Source organism: Mugil cephalus, chromosome 13 (assembly GCF_022458985.1).
Source record: "Mugil cephalus isolate CIBA_MC_2020 chromosome 13, CIBA_Mcephalus_1.1, whole genome shotgun sequence".
In the NCBI taxonomy this organism is placed as follows: Eukaryota; Metazoa; Chordata; class Actinopteri; order Mugiliformes; family Mugilidae; genus Mugil; species Mugil cephalus.
The window spans coordinates 17,335,622-17,354,587 of NC_061782.1; the positions used below are offsets into that span (position 1 = coordinate 17,335,622).

Genomic DNA, 18,966 nt, shown 5'->3' on the forward strand with positions numbered 1-18,966 from the left:
ATCACTCCTGTGTCCCTGACTTGATGCAGTAGTGTTTCTGCAGCCCTTTATCTCTTCCCCTTTCTCCATTTTAGCTCAGTCCCGTTGTCCTCCTGTCCATTGCTTCATTATTGTAGATGCTAAGAAAATCAAAGCAATGTTGCATGTTTCACTGATGATAATTTAGTCAGTCCTTAGGCTGGGGGCCTGGGTATCAAGGCTTTCCTTGACTCTAATGGTTTCATGGTGTCCAAAGCTGAAATTCCTTTATTTCTGGCAAATTCTTTGTGACTGCTGACAAAATGTCGCGTTGTGACACAGTCCTTCCATGAAACTGATTAACATGATAACCAGCGTTGGCATGAAAAGTGGTTATCATTCATTAAAAAAAAGCAGCAATCTTGTCCATAACCTGCATGGCAGTGATATTCCCATTAAGCTGTAAAAGGAACCCAGCCTTCTAGCAACAAACAGATTTGTTTTACTACTGTCCCCTTTTAGTACCCCTAATCCCTAAAACCTTAGTACCTCAGGCATTTTGCATGGGACCAAAGCAACAAGCTAACATGACACTGCTTCTGTAACAAGGGCCCCTCGTCACACCAAAGCCGGGCGGCCACCTTCCGTGTGCGCCTGTTTTGGTTGGCATTGTTTCTGGCTTTGGCAGACTTGCCGTCGGTCTGGTATGATTCATCTAAAACGCCTTTGTTGATCAGAGTCTTGCATTGTGGTAAACAAATTTGCATCGTACTCTGATGGAAGATGGGAGAAGGTTTGTGCAGAAAAGCACATTATAGTCATTATCTGCTACTGTATGTTGCCACAGAATTACTACAAAAAGACAGAGGCTTTAGCTCATTATGATTTTTTTTATTTATTATTTTTATTTGTAACTTATTCATAGTGAGACACCAGATACACATGTTTGATTTTGTTTGAGTAGATTCCAGTTTAATGTGGGATCAAGCTATTGGGAGGATTGTTTCCGGTGTCGTTTTGTTGCTTTGACAGCTGTTGATCACTAATTCAGGTATTTTGTCAAGACTGCTCTCATTTAAGATGACAGTTAACTTTAGGTTTGTATGCATGACTTTTATTTTGCAATATATAGGAGTACTGATACAGGAGTACAGTAATTTTCTCCCTATGACATTTGTTGAAATGTAACTTTCATTATTTAAATGTACCCCTGCTGTTGTCCCATGTTGGATGCTTCACTATAACAAAGACTTTTTCTGGAAAAGTCAGGTGTTAGTGTACCTGTGTATAGTAGAGTGTGTCCGTGTTTGATTGACTGTGACTGTAAATCAACCACAGGCCTGTAGACCGCTGAGAAATATTGACTTTCCATTTGTGTGTTTCACTTTTTGTAATATGATGTGTGTGCTTGTCTGTTTGCATGTGTGTGCCGTTGGGCTTCTTCAATCCTCAGAGTGGTTTCACCCCCCTCCACATCGCAGCGCATTATGGCAACATTAACGTGGCCACGCTTTTGCTGAACAGAGGGGCTGCTGTGGACTTCATGGCTCGGGTGAGTTTATCCTGCCCTCTGCTGTCTGGGAGGGGTATTACCAACTTTCATGTTCATATGCAGTGTGTAGTATAAACTGACAAAACAAGTCCCCTACACATCATTGAATAGTGGTATCAGCTGAAGACACATATGTAAAATGTGACATGTGTGCAGAACTATTACTAGTAATAGATATCAATGCATCTATTGCTAAAACACCAGGCACTTGATTAATAATGAGTTTTCTTTTTCATTCAGTGGGAGCATTAACAAACAACAATGTGGGGTCTATAAACAATTACTATCACAATATATATTATTATTATTATATATTATTACATATATTTCTCACCAAACAGTGCTTCGGATTATATACGCCCTCAAAGAAAAGTTAATTAATGGGATGTGTGAGAAATAGAATATGTTACTTTGAATTAAAACTTGGAGATGAAAGTAACATTAGTAATTAGTGATCCACAAGTCAAAGGACTGACCATTAAAACATGAAATCCATTGGACAGTAGCACCTTAATGAAAGCAAGATGGCTCTAAATGTGTATTTGTTTGTGTTGGGACCGACCGACTCCACATCTTACCGCATTCTCAAAGACGCTTTGTTAGCTAACAAGAAGAAGTATGTAATTTACAAGTATTTTATTTAGCTAATACAACCTCCATACTATCCATTAAATAGAGCAGTTTATTTTTTTTATATTTAAATAGTGATCTGTGTTTGCTGCTGCATTAGTCGTTGCCCAACCAGAGTTACAGTGGCCTGTAATTATAGGATCTGGTGTGTTGGTGTTTGTGCTGCTTTTTGACACTGATTGCAGGTTGGGGTTTAGTGAGCCAGCCGTGGAAGTAGATTTAATAACGGAGTTGTTTGCTTGATAGTAAAACACCACATAACCTTAATAAAGAGGGTGTAGGGTTTGTATTTATCTGTTTCCAGGCTGCGCAATTGCTTTTGTGTAAATAATACACCATTAACATACAGAAGAAATGTAACAATTAACTTTTTTTTTTTCCTGCAGAATGACATCACACCGCTTCATGTGGCAGCAAAAAGGGGCAACAGCAACATGGTCAAGTTGCTGCTGGACAGAGGGTCCAAAATTGATGCAAAGACCAAGGTGAGAGCGTTCGAGCGTTCATCCTTAGTAAGAGCTAAAGTTTGTGGTGATTTTCTGCTGTTTGTTTATGTCTCAGTTTTGGGGAATATTTTTGTGTATCTAAACCTGCTGTCACTCTTCTCGATAAGGACGGCCTGACGCCTCTTCACTGCGGGGCGAGGAGCGGGCACGAGCAGGTGGTAGAAATTCTACTAGACCGAGGAGCACCTATCCTGTCCAAGACCAAGGTAGCTACTAGGATGATCTGTTCGTGAAATTCGTCTTAGCTCAGAACAGGAAAGAAAAGCTCACACACAGGTCATATATGTATTTATCAGTGGCTGTTGTAGAGCAGGATAAACCCCATGTTGCTTAAAACAGAGAACACATTCTTAGCAGCAACACATTTGTCTGTATAAATCAGCTTTCCCTAACTACACAGAGCTATAAGACGTGTTATTTAATCAGATAGTAGGTCTGTTGTTGTTGCTGTCGCATTGTCTCTATAACATGTGTGCGACCTCTCCAAAACAGCCTGTCTTCGCTGCGTAGCCCTTCAGTTTGACCGCGCAGGACGACCAGTGTAACAAAATAGACATTGTTGTAATGGCCTCGTTATAACAATGCTCCTGTAACCTTCCCAGCAACCTCCTTCACAGTCTTTCTGTGCAGCGCCCGGCCACGCCCTAACTTACTGCTGTCTGTCTGTCCGTCTGTCTATGTGTCCGTCTGCGTGTCTGTTTGTCTCTCTCTCTCTCCTCGTCTGGCTTTCTCTCCCCCTCTCTCTCTCTCTGCCTTTACCCTTTCTCCGCCCACCGTAGAACGGCCTGTCGCCGCTCCACATGGCCACCCAGGGGGACCACCTGAACTGCGTCCAGCTCCTGCTCCAGCACGACGTGCCGGTGGACGACGTCACCAACGACTACCTGACGGCCCTGCACGTGGCCGCCCACTGCGGGCACTACAAGGTGGCCAAGCTCATCGTGGACAAGAAGGCCAACCCCAACGCCAAGGCTCTGGTAGGGATAAAGGAGCGGACAGGATGGGAGGAACAGGGAACTGAAAGCAGATACTAAAAAATCATCTTGTGGTTTGGTGGTAGCCTTTTAATATCGAATAATTTCTCAAGAGAAATCTGAGTAATTCAATATCCCAAAAGAAATGCTGCAATAAATAGTCTTTTACCACTCCAATGTGTTGCTTGTGCTTACAGAATAAATTTGCGTAGACGGTGCTAAATGAGGCAGCAGTAGTCTGCTGCTGTGCTAATAAAAAGTAGTACGAAAGGAGAACAAGGATAGGTTCAGATACTAAGCACTCTGCCAAAAGTGATAAATAATTAATACACGAGGCAAAAGAGAAAATCAGAGCGCCGTGAGAGAAATGAGGGTAAAATGTTGAATTCATAAAATCTGCCGCTGATGCTTCAGGAATGAAAAAGGCACTTTCTAGGCATCTGGGATCTGCACGAGGCATTTTCTGTGTCACACCCATGTATTTCCTGTGAGAACATTTGCTTCCATTTTTCAGCCTAATAAAAGCTGCCACAGATGTCTTGTGACTGCATAATAGTTCATCTCTTACTGGATGTCGGTGCAATCTTGATTTTTTATTTATTTATTTTTTTCTGCACGAAGAATGGCTTCACTCCGCTTCACATCGCCTGCAAGAAGAACAGAGTCAAAGTGATGGAGCTGTTGCTTAAACACGGGGCATCTATCCAGGCTGTCACAGAGGTACAGTCACAGCTTGGACCACGTTTAACAGTTGGCACCAAAAGTTAAATCTGGCCGATTTCACATGAGTCCCTTCTTTGTTTGGGCTTAATTCAAAAAGCACTGATTTGGCAGTGATTTTTATTAATGTAATGCTTCATGTTTTCTCGCAGTCTGGTCTCACTCCCATCCATGTCGCTGCCTTCATGGGCCATGAGAATATTGTCCATGCACTGACACATCACGGAGCATCACCTAACACCACCAACGTAGTGAGTGGAGATTTTTAATACACTGATTTGTGTTAGAAGTACCATATTTTCAGATGTGTGTTTCAAATCTTTCCCACTTCACATGAAAAACAGCCTCTGATAAGTGTTTCTGCGTCTTCCAGCGAGGGGAGACAGCGCTCCACATGGCAGCCAGGGCCGGCCAGGCAGACGTAGTCCGATACCTGCTGAAGAACGGGGCCAAGGTGGAGACCAAGTCCAAGGTTAGAACACGGAGCCTTATAATCAGTCACTTAGTCAAGGAGAAAACAAACAGTGATGAAGTACCCTGCCAGGAGTGACTTCCTCCTTCCCTGCAGGACGACCAGACAGCGCTGCACATCTCCAGTCGGCTGGGGAAAGTTGACATCGTCCAGCAGCTGCTGCATTGCGGCGCCTCTGCCAACGCTGCCACCACCTCAGGCTACACCCCACTTCACCTGGCCGCTCGCGAAGGACACCAAGATGTTGCCACCATGCTGCTGGAGAACGGAGCATCGCTCTCCTCCTCGACTAAGGTGAGCTGTCAACATCTGTTGAACTAAGCATTGTTATTATTTAATGGAGTGCCATGTATCTCCACTAGTGGGCATCAGTTTCTGTTTCCAGCAGCCTCCAATATCTCTGTCATGTCTGTTAGTCTCAACTAATAAATACTGAAATATTCAATCCTCACAACAAAAAAAATAATAGTCTCCAGTTAGAGACTCACAACCAATCATATTAAAATTTTGTGACACAATAAAAAAATAAATGAATAAATAATTTCAGATATCATCTTATGTTAGATTGGTGTGGTGACCTCATTGGGGTTGATTGGATTCAGGATAGAGCCGAGCAAGTAATTAAAGACCGTCCTCTTTCTCCTAAGAGAGCCTTTTTGTCATCGATGCAGTCGACCTTGAACTCGTAATGGCAAATTTCCGTCGATGGTTGATGCACATGTGACTAATTGCTCTGAACAAGGTCACAAAGAGAGGTGGACGACACTTATTTGAATGGGTTTGTGCATGTGTGTGGTACACTGCTGCAGGCTGTCTTTGAAGGTGACCTCTGCCGGTGGCACAGATTAATGAAGGGTAAACCCCATGGTGCTCACTTCCTCACACACAGAGAGAGAGCGAGAGCATCTTCTGGGACACTTACCTGAGTCAGCTGTTCAAAGAAATGATGTCATACCTATGTTCGAACAGAGGAATCAGAGGATGGGAAATGTTAACTGACCAATTATTGTGGTGCTCATGGATCGCATGTTCATTAACTGAACTAATGTCTCAAACTAGCATGATACCTCAGTTTACCATATTCTGTAAGTTGTATGAATACAAATTTCAACCAGTCACAGAAATTAGGTCATGTGTTTCAGAGCGTGCGATCTGTGGGAGTCCCACATTCCTCTGGAAAATATGACCTAATGTCTTTAAATATCTTCACATGCACACAGGAAGGAAGCTAATATCACATTATACAACAGGCATTTATAGACGTGGAATACGAAAGGAAATGAGGACGTTTGGCGGACTTTCTCAGGCTTGTGGGACCTTGTGTTTGTGTGTTTGCAGCTGAAGTGGAATTATTCATTCTTGGATAAAACTCATTTGTAGGTTCTCACAAATTTCAGTGTAGGCAGTTTAGTGAATTCATACTAGTTAGAAAAGCTAAAAAATGTCAGGAAATCTTAACTAATGCTGTTATGTGTAGTTTTTTGCAGTTTTTTGAGCTGCTACAGACTTTTTTGTTGCATAAATTTAATAATTCAGTTGATTATAACTGTGAGAAACTGTCCCTGTGAAAAAGAGCTACAAAGAGAAAATTAATAGTTACTTCCTGTTTGGATACCCTTGTGTACCCCCCTCCTGCTGTGTCCCTCTCGCTCTCTCAGTGTTCTCCATTTTCCACCTTTTTTCCATTTTGACATTGTATCTCATTTTGTGTCCCAACAGAAAGGCTTCAGTCCGCTGCACGTGGCCGCGAAGTACGGCAAGATGGAGGTGGCCAGTTTGCTCCTGCAGAAGAGAGCCGCACCTGACGCTGCAGGAAAGGTGAGGTGTCTGAAAAAAGACTGAGGTCTGTCTGGTCACACACGTTTAAGAATGTTTTCAGATGCAGCAGCTGCTGGAAAACATGAGCCGTGTTGAGCGGGTTGAGGCCTGGCACAGAAATGACACACGTAAAAAACACATTTCCTCATTTTTATAACGGTTTCTAAATGATGTGTCAGGATCAGATGCGTAGTTTTTCCATGACCAAGAGAAGTGAAGAAGAAAAACAAGACTTTGCAGAAATAAACTATACATGTGCAGTGGTTTAGTTTCCTTGAAGCTGCGAAAAAGTGTTTTAACTTCGGTTTAGACAGTGAGCTTTTCCTCAAATGGTTAAAATCAGGAAGTCGTTCGGATATTGCGGTCATTTATCATTCTGCAAGTCCTTCTGTCGCCGACTCTTATCCAACCTGTCTCACCGAGAGAGTAAACAGAGCCATTTTGGAGTCGTGTTTTTCCGAGCTGCTGCTGGACACGGCGGATGGTGGGGGGTAATTGTGTTGAGGAGTAGCAGGCTTAGGCCTGATCACAGCCAGCAGATGCTTGTCCTGCTGCACCAACCTTGTTGGTAGATTTGCTTTTATTCCCCCGATGCACACACACATATTGACTCGGTTAGCGCAGCCCTACTGGCACTAGCTGTATGCATGTCTGTGCCACCATCTGAGAGCATTTAACATAATGGAGGTCAGGTATGATAATGATGCTTCAACATTGCCTGGTGGTGTCACGCTAAAATCTGCCCCACTGTCAAACACACAAAAGAAACATCAGGCCTTTATTGCAGTTTAACTGCACCAATTTTCTTTTAGAGGTGAGAAAGGGGACAGTGAAAGATTTGGTTTTCTTAGATTTGGACAAGTTTTGACCCAAAATGCTGAATGATTAAATCATAACACGCCACCAAGTAGTCACTGGGATTTATGAGCTTCACTGTGCAGAATGCGCAGACATGTATACACCGAGCCTCTTCTTCTGAGATGGAAGTGAGATGCAAATATTTTGTGTCTACATTTCAAAATTCGTATTTTTTTGCAGCACCTGCGTCTTCAGGCTTTTAGGCTTTTTCTTAAAGGATGGTTTAAGGAGATCCTTAAATGTAACAACATGCTGCTGCTGCTACCACTACCGCTAGCACACCACTGCGTTTACTGCTTTGAAAATAATACCTTTCCCCAAAAAAACATGTATCTCCAACCGTGCTGTTTTTGGGCGATCCTCGCCTCAGCTTGAGGCTACATTAGCCACGGCTAGCATAACACTAAATTTTGTTGAAGAAGAAGAATGTGTGCAATATATATGTATTTATTAGCCTGTCAAAGTTATAATGGCGTAATGCTACATTGGTGCTATATTAACTGTCTCTTTGTGAACATATGGAGTAAAAATATAATCACAAACTTAACCACAAACGTGAGCCTTTGGAGATATATTTCAGTATAGACATTCTCCCTCTTTTTATCTTTTGACAGTGACATCCTCCACTAACGACTTTCTCTAGATCTCATCATGACATTTCTGCTTTAAACTGTTTTTTTTGTTGTTCTAAATATGTCATGAGTTCAGTGTCCATCCCCATATTTGATTTGGTTCCTTCATTTTACCTACCAGCGTGTCTGTGCTTGTGTCCAGCGACCTTCTAATCTGCTGTTGTGTTGCATGCCTGTACGTATGTGTGTGTGGATGTGTTTTTCTGCATTTGTGCGTGTGCGTGTATGTATGTATGTGTGGGTGTTTTAGAGTGGGCTAACTCCACTGCATGTAGCCGCTCACTACGATAATCAGAGAGTGGCTCTGCTGCTGCTGGATCAGGGAGCTTCTCCTCACGCTGCCGCCAAGGTATCCACACCAGTACACCTGAATACACTAAAACCAATCCACCTGCCTATGTTGCCATCTCAGCTCATTAGCGATGTTCTGTGTGTAATATCCATCTGTGTGTGCGCGGATCTCATCCTCAACCTCTTCCTCCCCTCCCATCTTCTCCGGCCTTTTGCATTGTGAGTGAATGTGCCGATTTTCCTTTGTGCTTTGTGCCAAGAGTTTGAAATCATTGACCAGCCAGAATTTAGCTCATCTACTGTCAGCATATTGAGCGCAGTGGTTTGCGAGAAGCTGTATTTCATATTACTCGTAAAACAAAACCAGGCTTTGCCAGTGAATGCGAGAGCTCTGTGTTATTGTTTTCTTAACTTAGCTGTACATTTAGTTTTTCCCCTCATAAAAAGGAGAGGTTTAACTGTTGAAATGTCTGACACACACAAACGCACATGGTCAGTGACACGTGGTCAAGCTGTGGTTTGTCTCCCGCTGGGGTTGGTAGTCTGTCAACGCCAGTGCGATCTGAAAAGGCACGACCAATGAAAATATCTCAGGAAATTCCTGCGAGAAGAGACAAAAGCTTGTAAAGCTAATTTATCTTCACCTCACCGTCTTCTCTGCTCCTCTCCTCTTAATCTGTATCGGTCTCTGTTCCTTTACTTTTCTTGTTTTTCCTCCCACGCTCTCTGCCATTCCTCCCTGCCTCCCTTCCACTCACTCTCTCCCTCAGTAAATTGTTCTTCATTTGGCCGCGGTTCTCAAGTTGGTTTGCTTGATCTAATTTAAGTACTTTTGGAAAGGGATCAATCTTTGTGTATTAGAGGAGTCGTCTAGTGGCGTTTCCACACAAAAGCGAGCCGCGCCGTAAAACATGGTTCTTGGGTTATATCAACACTCCGACACGAGGTGATTTCTTGGGCCATTTCAGTGAACACCGCCTCTAGTTTACAGATGTTCTCTCCATGGTGCACAAAGCGGGGAAAGAAAGATGGCGTTTGTTCCTTTTTTTTCTGTCTTTTCACTGTGTCTTCAGGCTTCTTGCTATTGTGTGTGTTTTTGGTTAGCTGGGGTGAACATTGTGTCTGGAGTTTCACATGCTTAGTTACTAGTTCATGGAGGATTCGTCAGCGATAAACACAAAATTAGCCTCCGGTCTTGTCTGCCTGGCAGTCACATTAAGGAATAATGTTTCTTTTAGTACTTCATTGCATAATGTTTAAGGCACTACAGCTTCATTATTGTCTATGAATTCAAGCCAGCTGGGTTATATTTAATATTGTAAGTGTTAAGATACAAAGTGTTTTAGTCAAATGTTTTTCTCCACCCTGATTACTGCATATTATTACAGTCATAAGAACATTGTTTTCCTGAATAAATTCCAATAATTATTGAAGCTCCTGACCTTTGTTCAGGTTTGGGTACTCCCAATCTACCACCACAAGTTCAGAAATAAGTAATTTTTTGTATGTGTAATGAAAAACGCCTTAATTCATAGCGACCATACGGCCTTTACCATACTCCAGCCAATAATGTATTTAAGTGACTTCCATTTTGATTCAGAATGGAATAAAAAATACATTATAGAAGCAAACACTCACTGAGTTTCCTCCTCGTTTTCACGCGGCGCCGCTAACCGACCAGCCCGTTAAACCCTGCGTCTCTCTTGTCCACCTCAGAACGGCTACACGCCGCTGCACATTGCTGCCAAAAAGAACCAAATGGACATCGGGACCACGCTGCTCGAGTACGGCGCAGACACCAACGCGGTGACGCGGCAGGGCATCAGCCCCATTCACCTGGCAGCGCAGGAGGGCAGCGTGGACCTGGTGTCACTGCTGCTGACCAAGAACGCCAACGTCAACGTGTGCAATAAGGTGCGATCAGTCACATTACCACGATATGTTACAAAAGTTACAAAACAACCATTTATTATCAGACAATCACATTTTTATTTTTTATATGCACTTTCGCTATAACACATTTATTTGTCTGTTCACACATTGTTCTGCTTGTCTTTTCCTCACACACAGAGCGGACTTACACCACTTCACTTGGCAGCTCAGGAGGACAAGGTCAATGTTGCAGAAGTCCTTCTCAACCATGGGGCTGATGTCAACCCCCAGACAAAGGTAAAGCCCTCACACAATGCAAATGCACAAACGGACTGGGGCCTTTAATTCTCTATTTATAGAGCATCTTCATTCGAAGTGTGTTTTCCTGCACAGTTTCAGTGTATTAATGACAGCGGAAAAATACACTTACGCACTCCGTTGTCCGCAGTCATCTCGGGTGTTACATAAATAAAGGATTGATACCCGAGCGGAAGGTGTTCGTGCACCTCTCACTGCATCGGACGCGCGCGCGCACGCGGGCACGTACATGCTATAATAAGTCGCGCTCTTATAACATGCAGCCCTCGTTCGCTCAGACAGACACCGCAGCAGCTGAAGGTTGGGCTACCACAAGGTTATATGGTGTGCGTTTGTGCTGACGGGGCAGTTGTTTACGGTGAATAGGTTATTCCTTCGCTGATCTCCATTACCGTTACGCATGCACATAGGCGCACGATTCACTGGGGACGTGATGTATGATGCAGGTTATATGCTGAATATCAAAGACGAACACAGTCATTTTAATATGCACCTTAAAAAAGGTACTTTTTTGCATCAAGAGAAGGTGTCTGATCACCATACTCCATATCTCCTCTTCTTTTATTTGTCTTTTATTTGTCTTCCTCCATCTACTATCACCCGTGCAGATGGGTTACACGCCGCTGCACGTTGCCTGTCACTATGGCAATGCAAAGATGGCAAACTTCCTGCTGCAGAACCATGCAAGAGTCAACGGCAAAACCAAGGTAAACACACACACACAGCATTATAAACTCGTCTCTTTAACAGTGCAATTTCTTTTCCTGGATTCGCTCATTGTCATTGCGTGTTTGTGTCTCTCTCTCTAGAACGGGTACAGTCCGCTACACCAAGCAGCTCAGCAGGGTCACACACATATCATCAACCTGCTGCTTCAGCACGGGGCCTCAGCCAATGACCTGACCGTGGTCGGTACACAAACACGCTGGCACAGACACGCACTTTCCGACAGATCTGAGGCCTGATGAAATACTGAATGCTTTTTATTGTTCGTTTTATGTGCACCTCATGTGAATGACTTCCTCATTTTCCCCGGTTCCCAGAACGGGAACACTGCCCTATCCATAGCCCGGCGCCTTGGGTACATCTCTGTGGTGGACACGCTGAGGCCTGTGACAGATGAAAACCTGAACACCATGGTGAGTCACTGTCAGCCGCATATTACGTGGTTAAAGATTCACAATCTTTATTACATAAGCAATATGATTTTTTTTTACTTGCGGACAGGCTAATACGTTATTCAATATTTGTGTGTTTTAAGATGTTGAAACACCAATACACCACTATCTCATCCAAAGGTCAAAGAAAAAAGTTTGTTGTTTCTTGGAAAACGTCTTAAAAGTGCTGATGACTCATCTTGCACTTGTAGGCACGTACTGATTTCTGTCGAATTAAACGACTTCGAACATTTTTATGACCCTCCCTCCCTCCACCTGCGGCTCTCGACTCCGTTTTCAAAAGGGTGGTGCACTCCCTGGCTCAGCTTCTCCGGGAAACGTGTAAATATGTGGAAACAAATAGTACTCTGTATTCCGTTTCATGTGACATTGAGGAAATCAGTGCGCTTATATTGGAAGGCTGTATTTCAGGTTTTTGAGTACCCAGTCAACGTGACATTTTAAAAATATTTTTTTTAAAAATGGACTTCCTCTCAACTTTTCACGTAGCTGCTGAACAACATATTAACTTAATGAAAGCATTAAATTAATTGATGAACTAGAATTTTATCGAAGTTTTGCCATAGAGATGCACGTTAACGCAGCTGCAAGCTTCTGATTCTACTTAGTGGAGTGTTGAAGGATTCTGTGACATATAAGTTTTGCGAGTGTCTGGACAATGTTAAGTGTTAAGTGTATTTCAGTTGTTGGTTACATTAAGAAGGTTCATCCATTAACAAGGCTGAAACAAAGCCAGCTGGACTTACTCTGTTTTCCTGAGAGTGTCTCGCCGCCCATCCGAGTGGCTTGTACAGCTCTCAGCAACTGGTGAGGAGTTTAGGTTTCCACAAGGAACATTTGTGGGTGGTTCCCACCTGAACCTCACATGACTGCATGTTGACTGATCTTAGGCATTTCTCTGTGAACACAATATGATGTTTTTTTCCTACTGATCAGCTGTGTTCAACTAAATTATGCAATTAACCCCTTGCCCAAATCTGATTATACGTGTAGTGGGTGTGTGAATACCGCAATTCAGCTGCCAAGTGTCAGTCGCTATGTCACATGTGTAAAGTTGCCCTGATTAAGAGACGCAGAGAGAGAGAGAGAGAAAGAGAGAGAGGGCTTAGATTGGAGCTTAAGTTTTCTCCTCGTATAGCCGAGGTCACTTAACAGCGACCTGATCCCGACACGTGTCTTGGAGGTGGGACACGGTTGAGGAAAAAGTGACAGAAAGGAGAGGCAGGGGCTGGGATGAAGAGGCGACTGCAGCGTGAGGAGGACGACGACGGAGAGCGAAAAGGCGAGCGAAGTGGGGTGACGGAGGATTCGGCGCAATCAACAGCAGAGTGAATTAGTCTCCACCAAGAGTGGCGTAACTTAAAGATCAAGGTCATTTCCCCAGAGCGTTGTCTGGTTGATCTTTTATTCGCTGTGCTGCTTTATGTCTCTGCCAGACCTGCTTGTGCAGCCTGTGGAAGCTTTGCCGGTCAGTTATGCGAATTGAAATGGCATTCAGACATCGACTATCATAACTTCATTCTGTGACAGAGGCCACAACCAAGTTCAACGTCCATATTAGGAAATATATGTGAAGGTCTCACTTAAGTTGGAATGTAAATGTTGAACTTGTCACAAACTGACTGCAGCTGTCTGAGATGTATTACCTTTAAATTTGGTGTCATCTCCGAGATGCCGTGTACTTCCCGATTTCCTGAAGGCAAGTCGTCGTGTTTCCTTCTCCACTCAGTGTTGCGGTCGTGCTGTAAACCATGATCAGTGAGCTAGTGGGAGCTTACGTAATCGTGTACTTTAATAGCATCAGAAAGTTCAAGTGTAAGCTGTTAAGGTGTGTAAATATGCAGCAAACAAGCAGAGAACACTTTTGTCGTAAAAGAAAAACACGAAAAATAAAATTGTTTTTTTTTGTCTTTTTGCAAAACTTAATTGTAATTCTTGTCCATCTGCTACTAATATTTGCAGAGTGCATCAGAAAAACACAAAATCAACGTGCCGGAGACCATGAATGAGTTCCTCGACATGTCAGACGATGAAGGTAGGTGAAAATGTCTAAAGATGTCACGTTACTCTCATGTCCAGCTTTTGAATACTAAGATTAAATTGAAAGGTTACTCCCGAGTGTTGGCGTTGCTTGTTTTAAATATTAGTATGTTGCATGGTTTTTCCATATACAGTGTGTCATTTTCATTAACATGTGCATGTTTCACAGTTCAGGCTAATGTGCCAGAAACTCTCAGTGAGGACTCTTTTTCAGATGTTGAAGAAGGTATTTGCCACCGGTTTGACTCCTCTGCTGTTTGTCTCTGTCTATTTAACACAGCACACTTCAGCAGATCCTTCCTGCTTTTGCTATACTACTATTTGGCTTTGCTGTTCATTTTAACGAGAAGCTTTCGAGGCAAAACCTGAATACACCCGCTCAACAGCCAGGATACACGTTCTCCATTTCCACTGAATGCTCTGTTTTTTAGCCTCAGCTATTGCCACTTTATGTCAGAAAACGAATAAGAAACAATTTGAGTTTGTCGCTGTTATAGCCTTGAACGCGTCAGGTCGTTCGCAGACTGGCACCGCTGATGTTGTTTTCGCTGCCACTTAAAGACGCAGTTGTTATTTTTAACAACTTTCGAGTCTCATATTCCGAGATTCTCCGCAACAATAACACCTTGTGATGTGTCACCCATAATTAAACGTTACGGTCTCTTTGCAATGAGAAGATTAAGAAAAGGTAAATGAAAACATTGTAATTCAGACTATAAAGAAACCAGCATACAATCTATTAAATAACCATGCTCCACTGTATGTCATTAAATTACCTAACATTAACAATATCGCCGTTAACTGTAGAGCTGCAGCGCGGTGCCAAACACTGCCAAGTTTATGGTTCAAGTCACATTGTTCCACGCTCCCCGCTTCACTCTCCTGTCCTTTGTTTTGGAATCGCAGAGCCAACACGCTTGTAAAATTGATGAGCTTGTTCATGGGCTGTTGCTTAGGGGACGGCCGGGGCGCAGGGGGGAGGGGGGTGTGGGGTTTCTGTGTCAGGCGATACATTCTAGACTCAACAAGTACATATCAGGTGGTGGTGGATGAGTTTGCCCCTCTGGAGCTGTGCGGCGAAGATGCTCGACGGTATAGTGTGTTTTCACTACCGTGCGGGAATTATAAATAAGAGGATCTATGGCCTCGTGTGCTCCACGTAAACTGTTTACACTGTGTAGATAATTCATCCGCAGCGCACTTGTGCACCGTGGCCCTGATATTCACTTAGCAGCAGAAGAATGGCCTCGGTTAGCCGCCCGGCTCGAGCCTGCACGCATTCGTCTTTGATTATAGGATGTTTCTGTTTTCGGTGTGTGTGTGAGTATGTTAAATACGGAGTTGGAGCAGGTAAAGAGTTTCCACAACTCTCTTTAATCCCGTATGAGGGAAGCCGATCCTATTAAGCTGTGGCTGTTGTGTGTTCTGGCCTGGGCTGCCACACGCTTATCTCTTTCTTTATATACTACTATAGGCGCTAATTGTGCTATCTATAGAGAACCACTTAGCTCATCACAGTATTTTAAGGCCTGTAACTTTACTAGTTGCCAGTCCTCAGCAGAGGAGAGTTTCTTGCATAATTGTTAAAAAAAAAATATCACTTTTTCTTGTGCAAGTCTTAGTGTGCAACATGCAGGAGGGAGAACTGGAGAGGTGTTGCCCAAGACAAAACGTTGTGGTTATTTCATAATTACTTCAGCCCTGCGACCCGTTTGACGTGAAGCCAAACACCTCCTTCCACCACAGAGGAAGAAACAAGGCAGAGGAGTGTTCAGTGAGAGTTTTCTTCCCCTCTCCGCCAGAGCCTCCTCTCCTACTGAGGTTCCCAGGCGTTTGCTCAAGCGACCTGTCAGCTGACTGAGCTCTCTGTGGGGCGGTAAACACTTCCAGTGCAGCCACAGTTGACGCGCTACTGCCGTGGATGCTGTTGAGCCAGGGACTCTAAATCCAATGAGATGAGCTTTTTTGAGCAGCCTGAGAATTAACTCCCGTGTAGCTGCGAATGTCAGAGGGCTTTGGCTTCTGTGGTTTTTGTTTGTTAAGTAGTGTTTCCTTTTTTTAAAAAGCAAGGAGACGCCAAAAAAAAAAAAGTTTTTATTTTATTGCTCGGAGGAGATGCGCGCACCAGCGACAAACGCGCAAGCTGGTCGGAGTGGAGCAAAGCGCACGAGGTGAAGGGAGGGCAGATTTTTCCATCAGCACCAGCAGCACTGAATGGACTATTGGATAGTCTGATCCTCTCTCTGGAGTTTAAACTGAGGACGTTTAGAGAAACACTAATTATTCGGGAAATATATAAGCGGAGTGATCAGTGGCTATGGCTGCGTCGGATAAAGGTAAGTCCTCAGAAGTTTAACAACAAGTGAGAAAAAAAAGGAAAAAAATGCCACAAAACGAGATAATATGAGAACTGATGAGCAATCATATATCTCATTATTATTTTTGTGTTCTGTAGTTTTTAAGTTCTCTTCCGTGTGCAGATGGAAGACTGAACCTTAAGTTTATTTTCATTTTTGTGTGATTTAGTTGCGTTGTTAGAGAGGTCAGGGGCATGGAGGGGGGAGTATGGAATAGATTTGACTTTGTTCGCCTGCAGTAGTGTGTGTGTGTGTGTGTGTGTGTGTGTGTGTGTGTGGTATCTGAACTTGAATGGTATGGTTATATATTCTCATATCAGCGGGGAGCCGATTGTTTTCCAGCTGTGTCAAGTCAGACAGAAATAGCCAGAAAAACACCGGAAATTGCGTTATTAGTTTTATCTTCAGAATAAAAGCAAACTGTACCTATGCTGCAGGTTTGTTAGTTTTTTTTTAAATATATATATATATATTATTATCAGAATCATTACTATTATCATTACTATTATTACTATTAGCTTTTTGCATTACTGAGAAATTGGTAACATATAGTTTATTATTAGAGCCTATGCCCAGCATAATTCTATATTTACATAATACTAACTTCAAACATAATATAATTTTAATTGAAAAATATCACGTATAGTCATGTCTGTCTGAGTAAATATTAACAGCATCATCTACAGATTTGTTGGGTCTATAAATTAAAACAATGACGAGCGAGCCCAACAAATTGGTCTATTAATTGAACATTTATTATTGATTCACATGTTTTCGTAGTTTTTCTCTTGGGACATGTGTTTGGTCGTTTGATTAGCTGGCTTCTTAGCTGAATATTAGATGCGAGTGACTTTCGTTATCAAGTGTTTCGACAACTAAATATCCCTTCGCCGCTGGTATTATTTTGAAATTCGACACCGGAAGCGCCGGATCGCTCGGTGTCATCCAGCCTGATGGTGTTTTAGTGTGTGATCGGAGTGCGGCAGTCCTGAAGGTAGGGGGAGGGGCTGCGGTGAAGGAGCAGAGTGTTGCAGGCAGGACAGAGCCGGACATGAGGGAGAAGGAGAAACACTGTCGCCGCTCCGGCGGCTTCATTGACCGGCGTGTCATCGTCCACCGGTCCGCCGATCGAGGTGCGGTGCGGTTCTGCACTTTCTGCTTATTCTTTGCTTATTGTGCTCAGGCTTTGGTGGCTGTTAAACCCTCCGCTGCGCTCTGTCTGTTGAGTGGTGTGAAAGGAGCTGCGTTTGGTTTTACAGGAGAGCCCCATATACCGCAAAGTGGCTTTGCTGCTGCCTGTGATTTCTCTAATATGATCACTGTCTATATTATCATTGTCTAACCTCTGAGACAGTCTTCCAGCTTCATGTTATTGCTGTGACAGAATGAAATGTGTAGGGAAAGTTGCAGTGGGCTATAGTTGCAGTGGTGTTGATAATTCCTAAAGGCCTCCTTTAAGTAATGAAATAAGGTAGACACTGGTGAGCAGAGGGGCTTGTTTTTCTGTGCCCGGATGCCGCATCGCCTCTCTGGCCCGGATTGACATTTAAAGTTGTGATTTCATCCCTCCACCAGGTGAGGATGCTATGACCGGGGACACGGACAAATACCTGCGGCCTCAGGACCTCAAGGAGCTGGGGGATGACTCTCTCCCTCAGGAGGGCTACATGGGGTTCAGCATAGGCGCCCGCTCAGCCAGGTAGGCACCTGTCCTTTCCATTACACGCACATTAAAACTGCTGATGCACCGCTATGAGCTGGTTCACCCACCCTGTCCTTATATGGTACGGCCAGCCTAGGTGTTCGTGTCTGATTGATGCTGTGATTAACCATTAAACACACACACATATGAAGTGATATGTACACTCCCTCCTACACATACACATATATGCAAAGCCATAAACTCAGAGGATAATGGAAATCACCGGAGGACGCAGCTGGAAAGCCTCCATCTAATGATTCTCCCTGACAAAGTGATTCAGCGTTTTGCGTGACCTCATTCAAACCTAGGCAGAAATTACAAGTGTAGTCAAAAAAAAACAAAAAAAAACCACGAGAGATAAAAGCTGAATCTTTGATTCCTGAGTGAACAGCTGCACTTTGGGACACTTTGAAACAGTGGGCAAAGTGTGTCGTGGAAAACTGGCAAGCTCCAGTGAAAACATGTCAGCGGCGCACAGGGCGAGTGCTGTGCAGAGCCCAGAGTGCATTGTGGCCACGCTGACAGATGGCAGGTGCTCTGTGATGGCTGGATTGATAAAAACAACGGGGCTAACTGTGACAGGAAGCTGCTAGCGTCAGCAGGGCTCGGCAAACAAGGGGAATTAAATGGAGGGATTCGATGTAAACAAGTCTGTTTGATCGGCTGATACTGGAAAGAGTTTTCGCAAAGTTTGTGCACGGAATTAGTGAAAGATACAATCATGTAAACATTTAAGGATTTGGCTCATTTGCACAGGCACAATGTCAGGTTCAAATTCAGCTGTTGTATCTTTCCATTTAAGCTACTCCTTATCATGAGTTATTTCATTAAAACTCTGCAGAACCACTCTACCACTTCTTGTTTTCTAATTGCTTACACATTAACCGAATGGTTTCTAGCCCGAAACAGATTTAAAAACTGTTGACTTGTCTCTTTGCAGGGGTGTGAACGTAAAGCTGTGGAAATATATCAAATAATTTGTTGATCAATGAATGTTTGACGCTGAGCAAGTTCTTTTCCTTTCCTTACCTTTCTGTTTATGACATCGACATTGCATGGTCTGCTTTCTGACCGGGCTGCACACACAC

At 43.4% G+C, this 18,966-nt stretch overlaps 1 protein-coding gene across 42 annotated transcripts in view; it reads left to right on the plus strand.

Annotated features, from left to right (window-relative positions):
• LOC125018712 (ankyrin-3-like) overlaps positions 1-18,966 on the plus strand; it is a 113,737-nt gene that overhangs the window by 62,833 nt on the left and 31,938 nt on the right. For 30 of the 42 annotated variants that reach the window (XM_047602852.1, XM_047602858.1, XM_047602863.1 and 27 more), the window contains exons 7-24: positions 1,412-1,510; positions 2,527-2,625; positions 2,754-2,852; positions 3,426-3,623; positions 4,242-4,340; positions 4,493-4,591; positions 4,714-4,812; positions 4,909-5,106; positions 6,532-6,630; positions 8,371-8,469; positions 10,128-10,325; positions 10,482-10,580; positions 11,210-11,308; positions 11,411-11,509; positions 11,645-11,740; positions 13,742-13,814; positions 13,989-14,045; positions 17,752-17,875. In XM_047602852.1, coding sequence (XP_047458808.1) covers positions 1,412-1,510; positions 2,527-2,625; positions 2,754-2,852; positions 3,426-3,623; positions 4,242-4,340; positions 4,493-4,591; positions 4,714-4,812; positions 4,909-5,106; positions 6,532-6,630; positions 8,371-8,469; positions 10,128-10,325; positions 10,482-10,580; positions 11,210-11,308; positions 11,411-11,509; positions 11,645-11,740; positions 13,742-13,814; positions 13,989-14,045; positions 17,752-17,875 — 2,033 coding nt within the window. Of the gene's footprint in view, positions 1-1,411; positions 1,511-2,526; positions 2,626-2,753; positions 2,853-3,425; positions 3,624-4,241; positions 4,341-4,492; positions 4,592-4,713; positions 4,813-4,908; positions 5,107-6,531; positions 6,631-8,370; positions 8,470-10,127; positions 10,326-10,481; positions 10,581-11,209; positions 11,309-11,410; positions 11,510-11,644; positions 11,741-13,010; positions 13,151-13,741; positions 13,815-13,988; positions 14,046-14,834; positions 16,156-16,176; positions 17,310-17,751; positions 17,876-18,966 lie in introns of those variants that run through there. The other 12 variants (XM_047602879.1, XM_047602854.1, XM_047602876.1 and 9 more) reach the window with 6 other exon arrangements.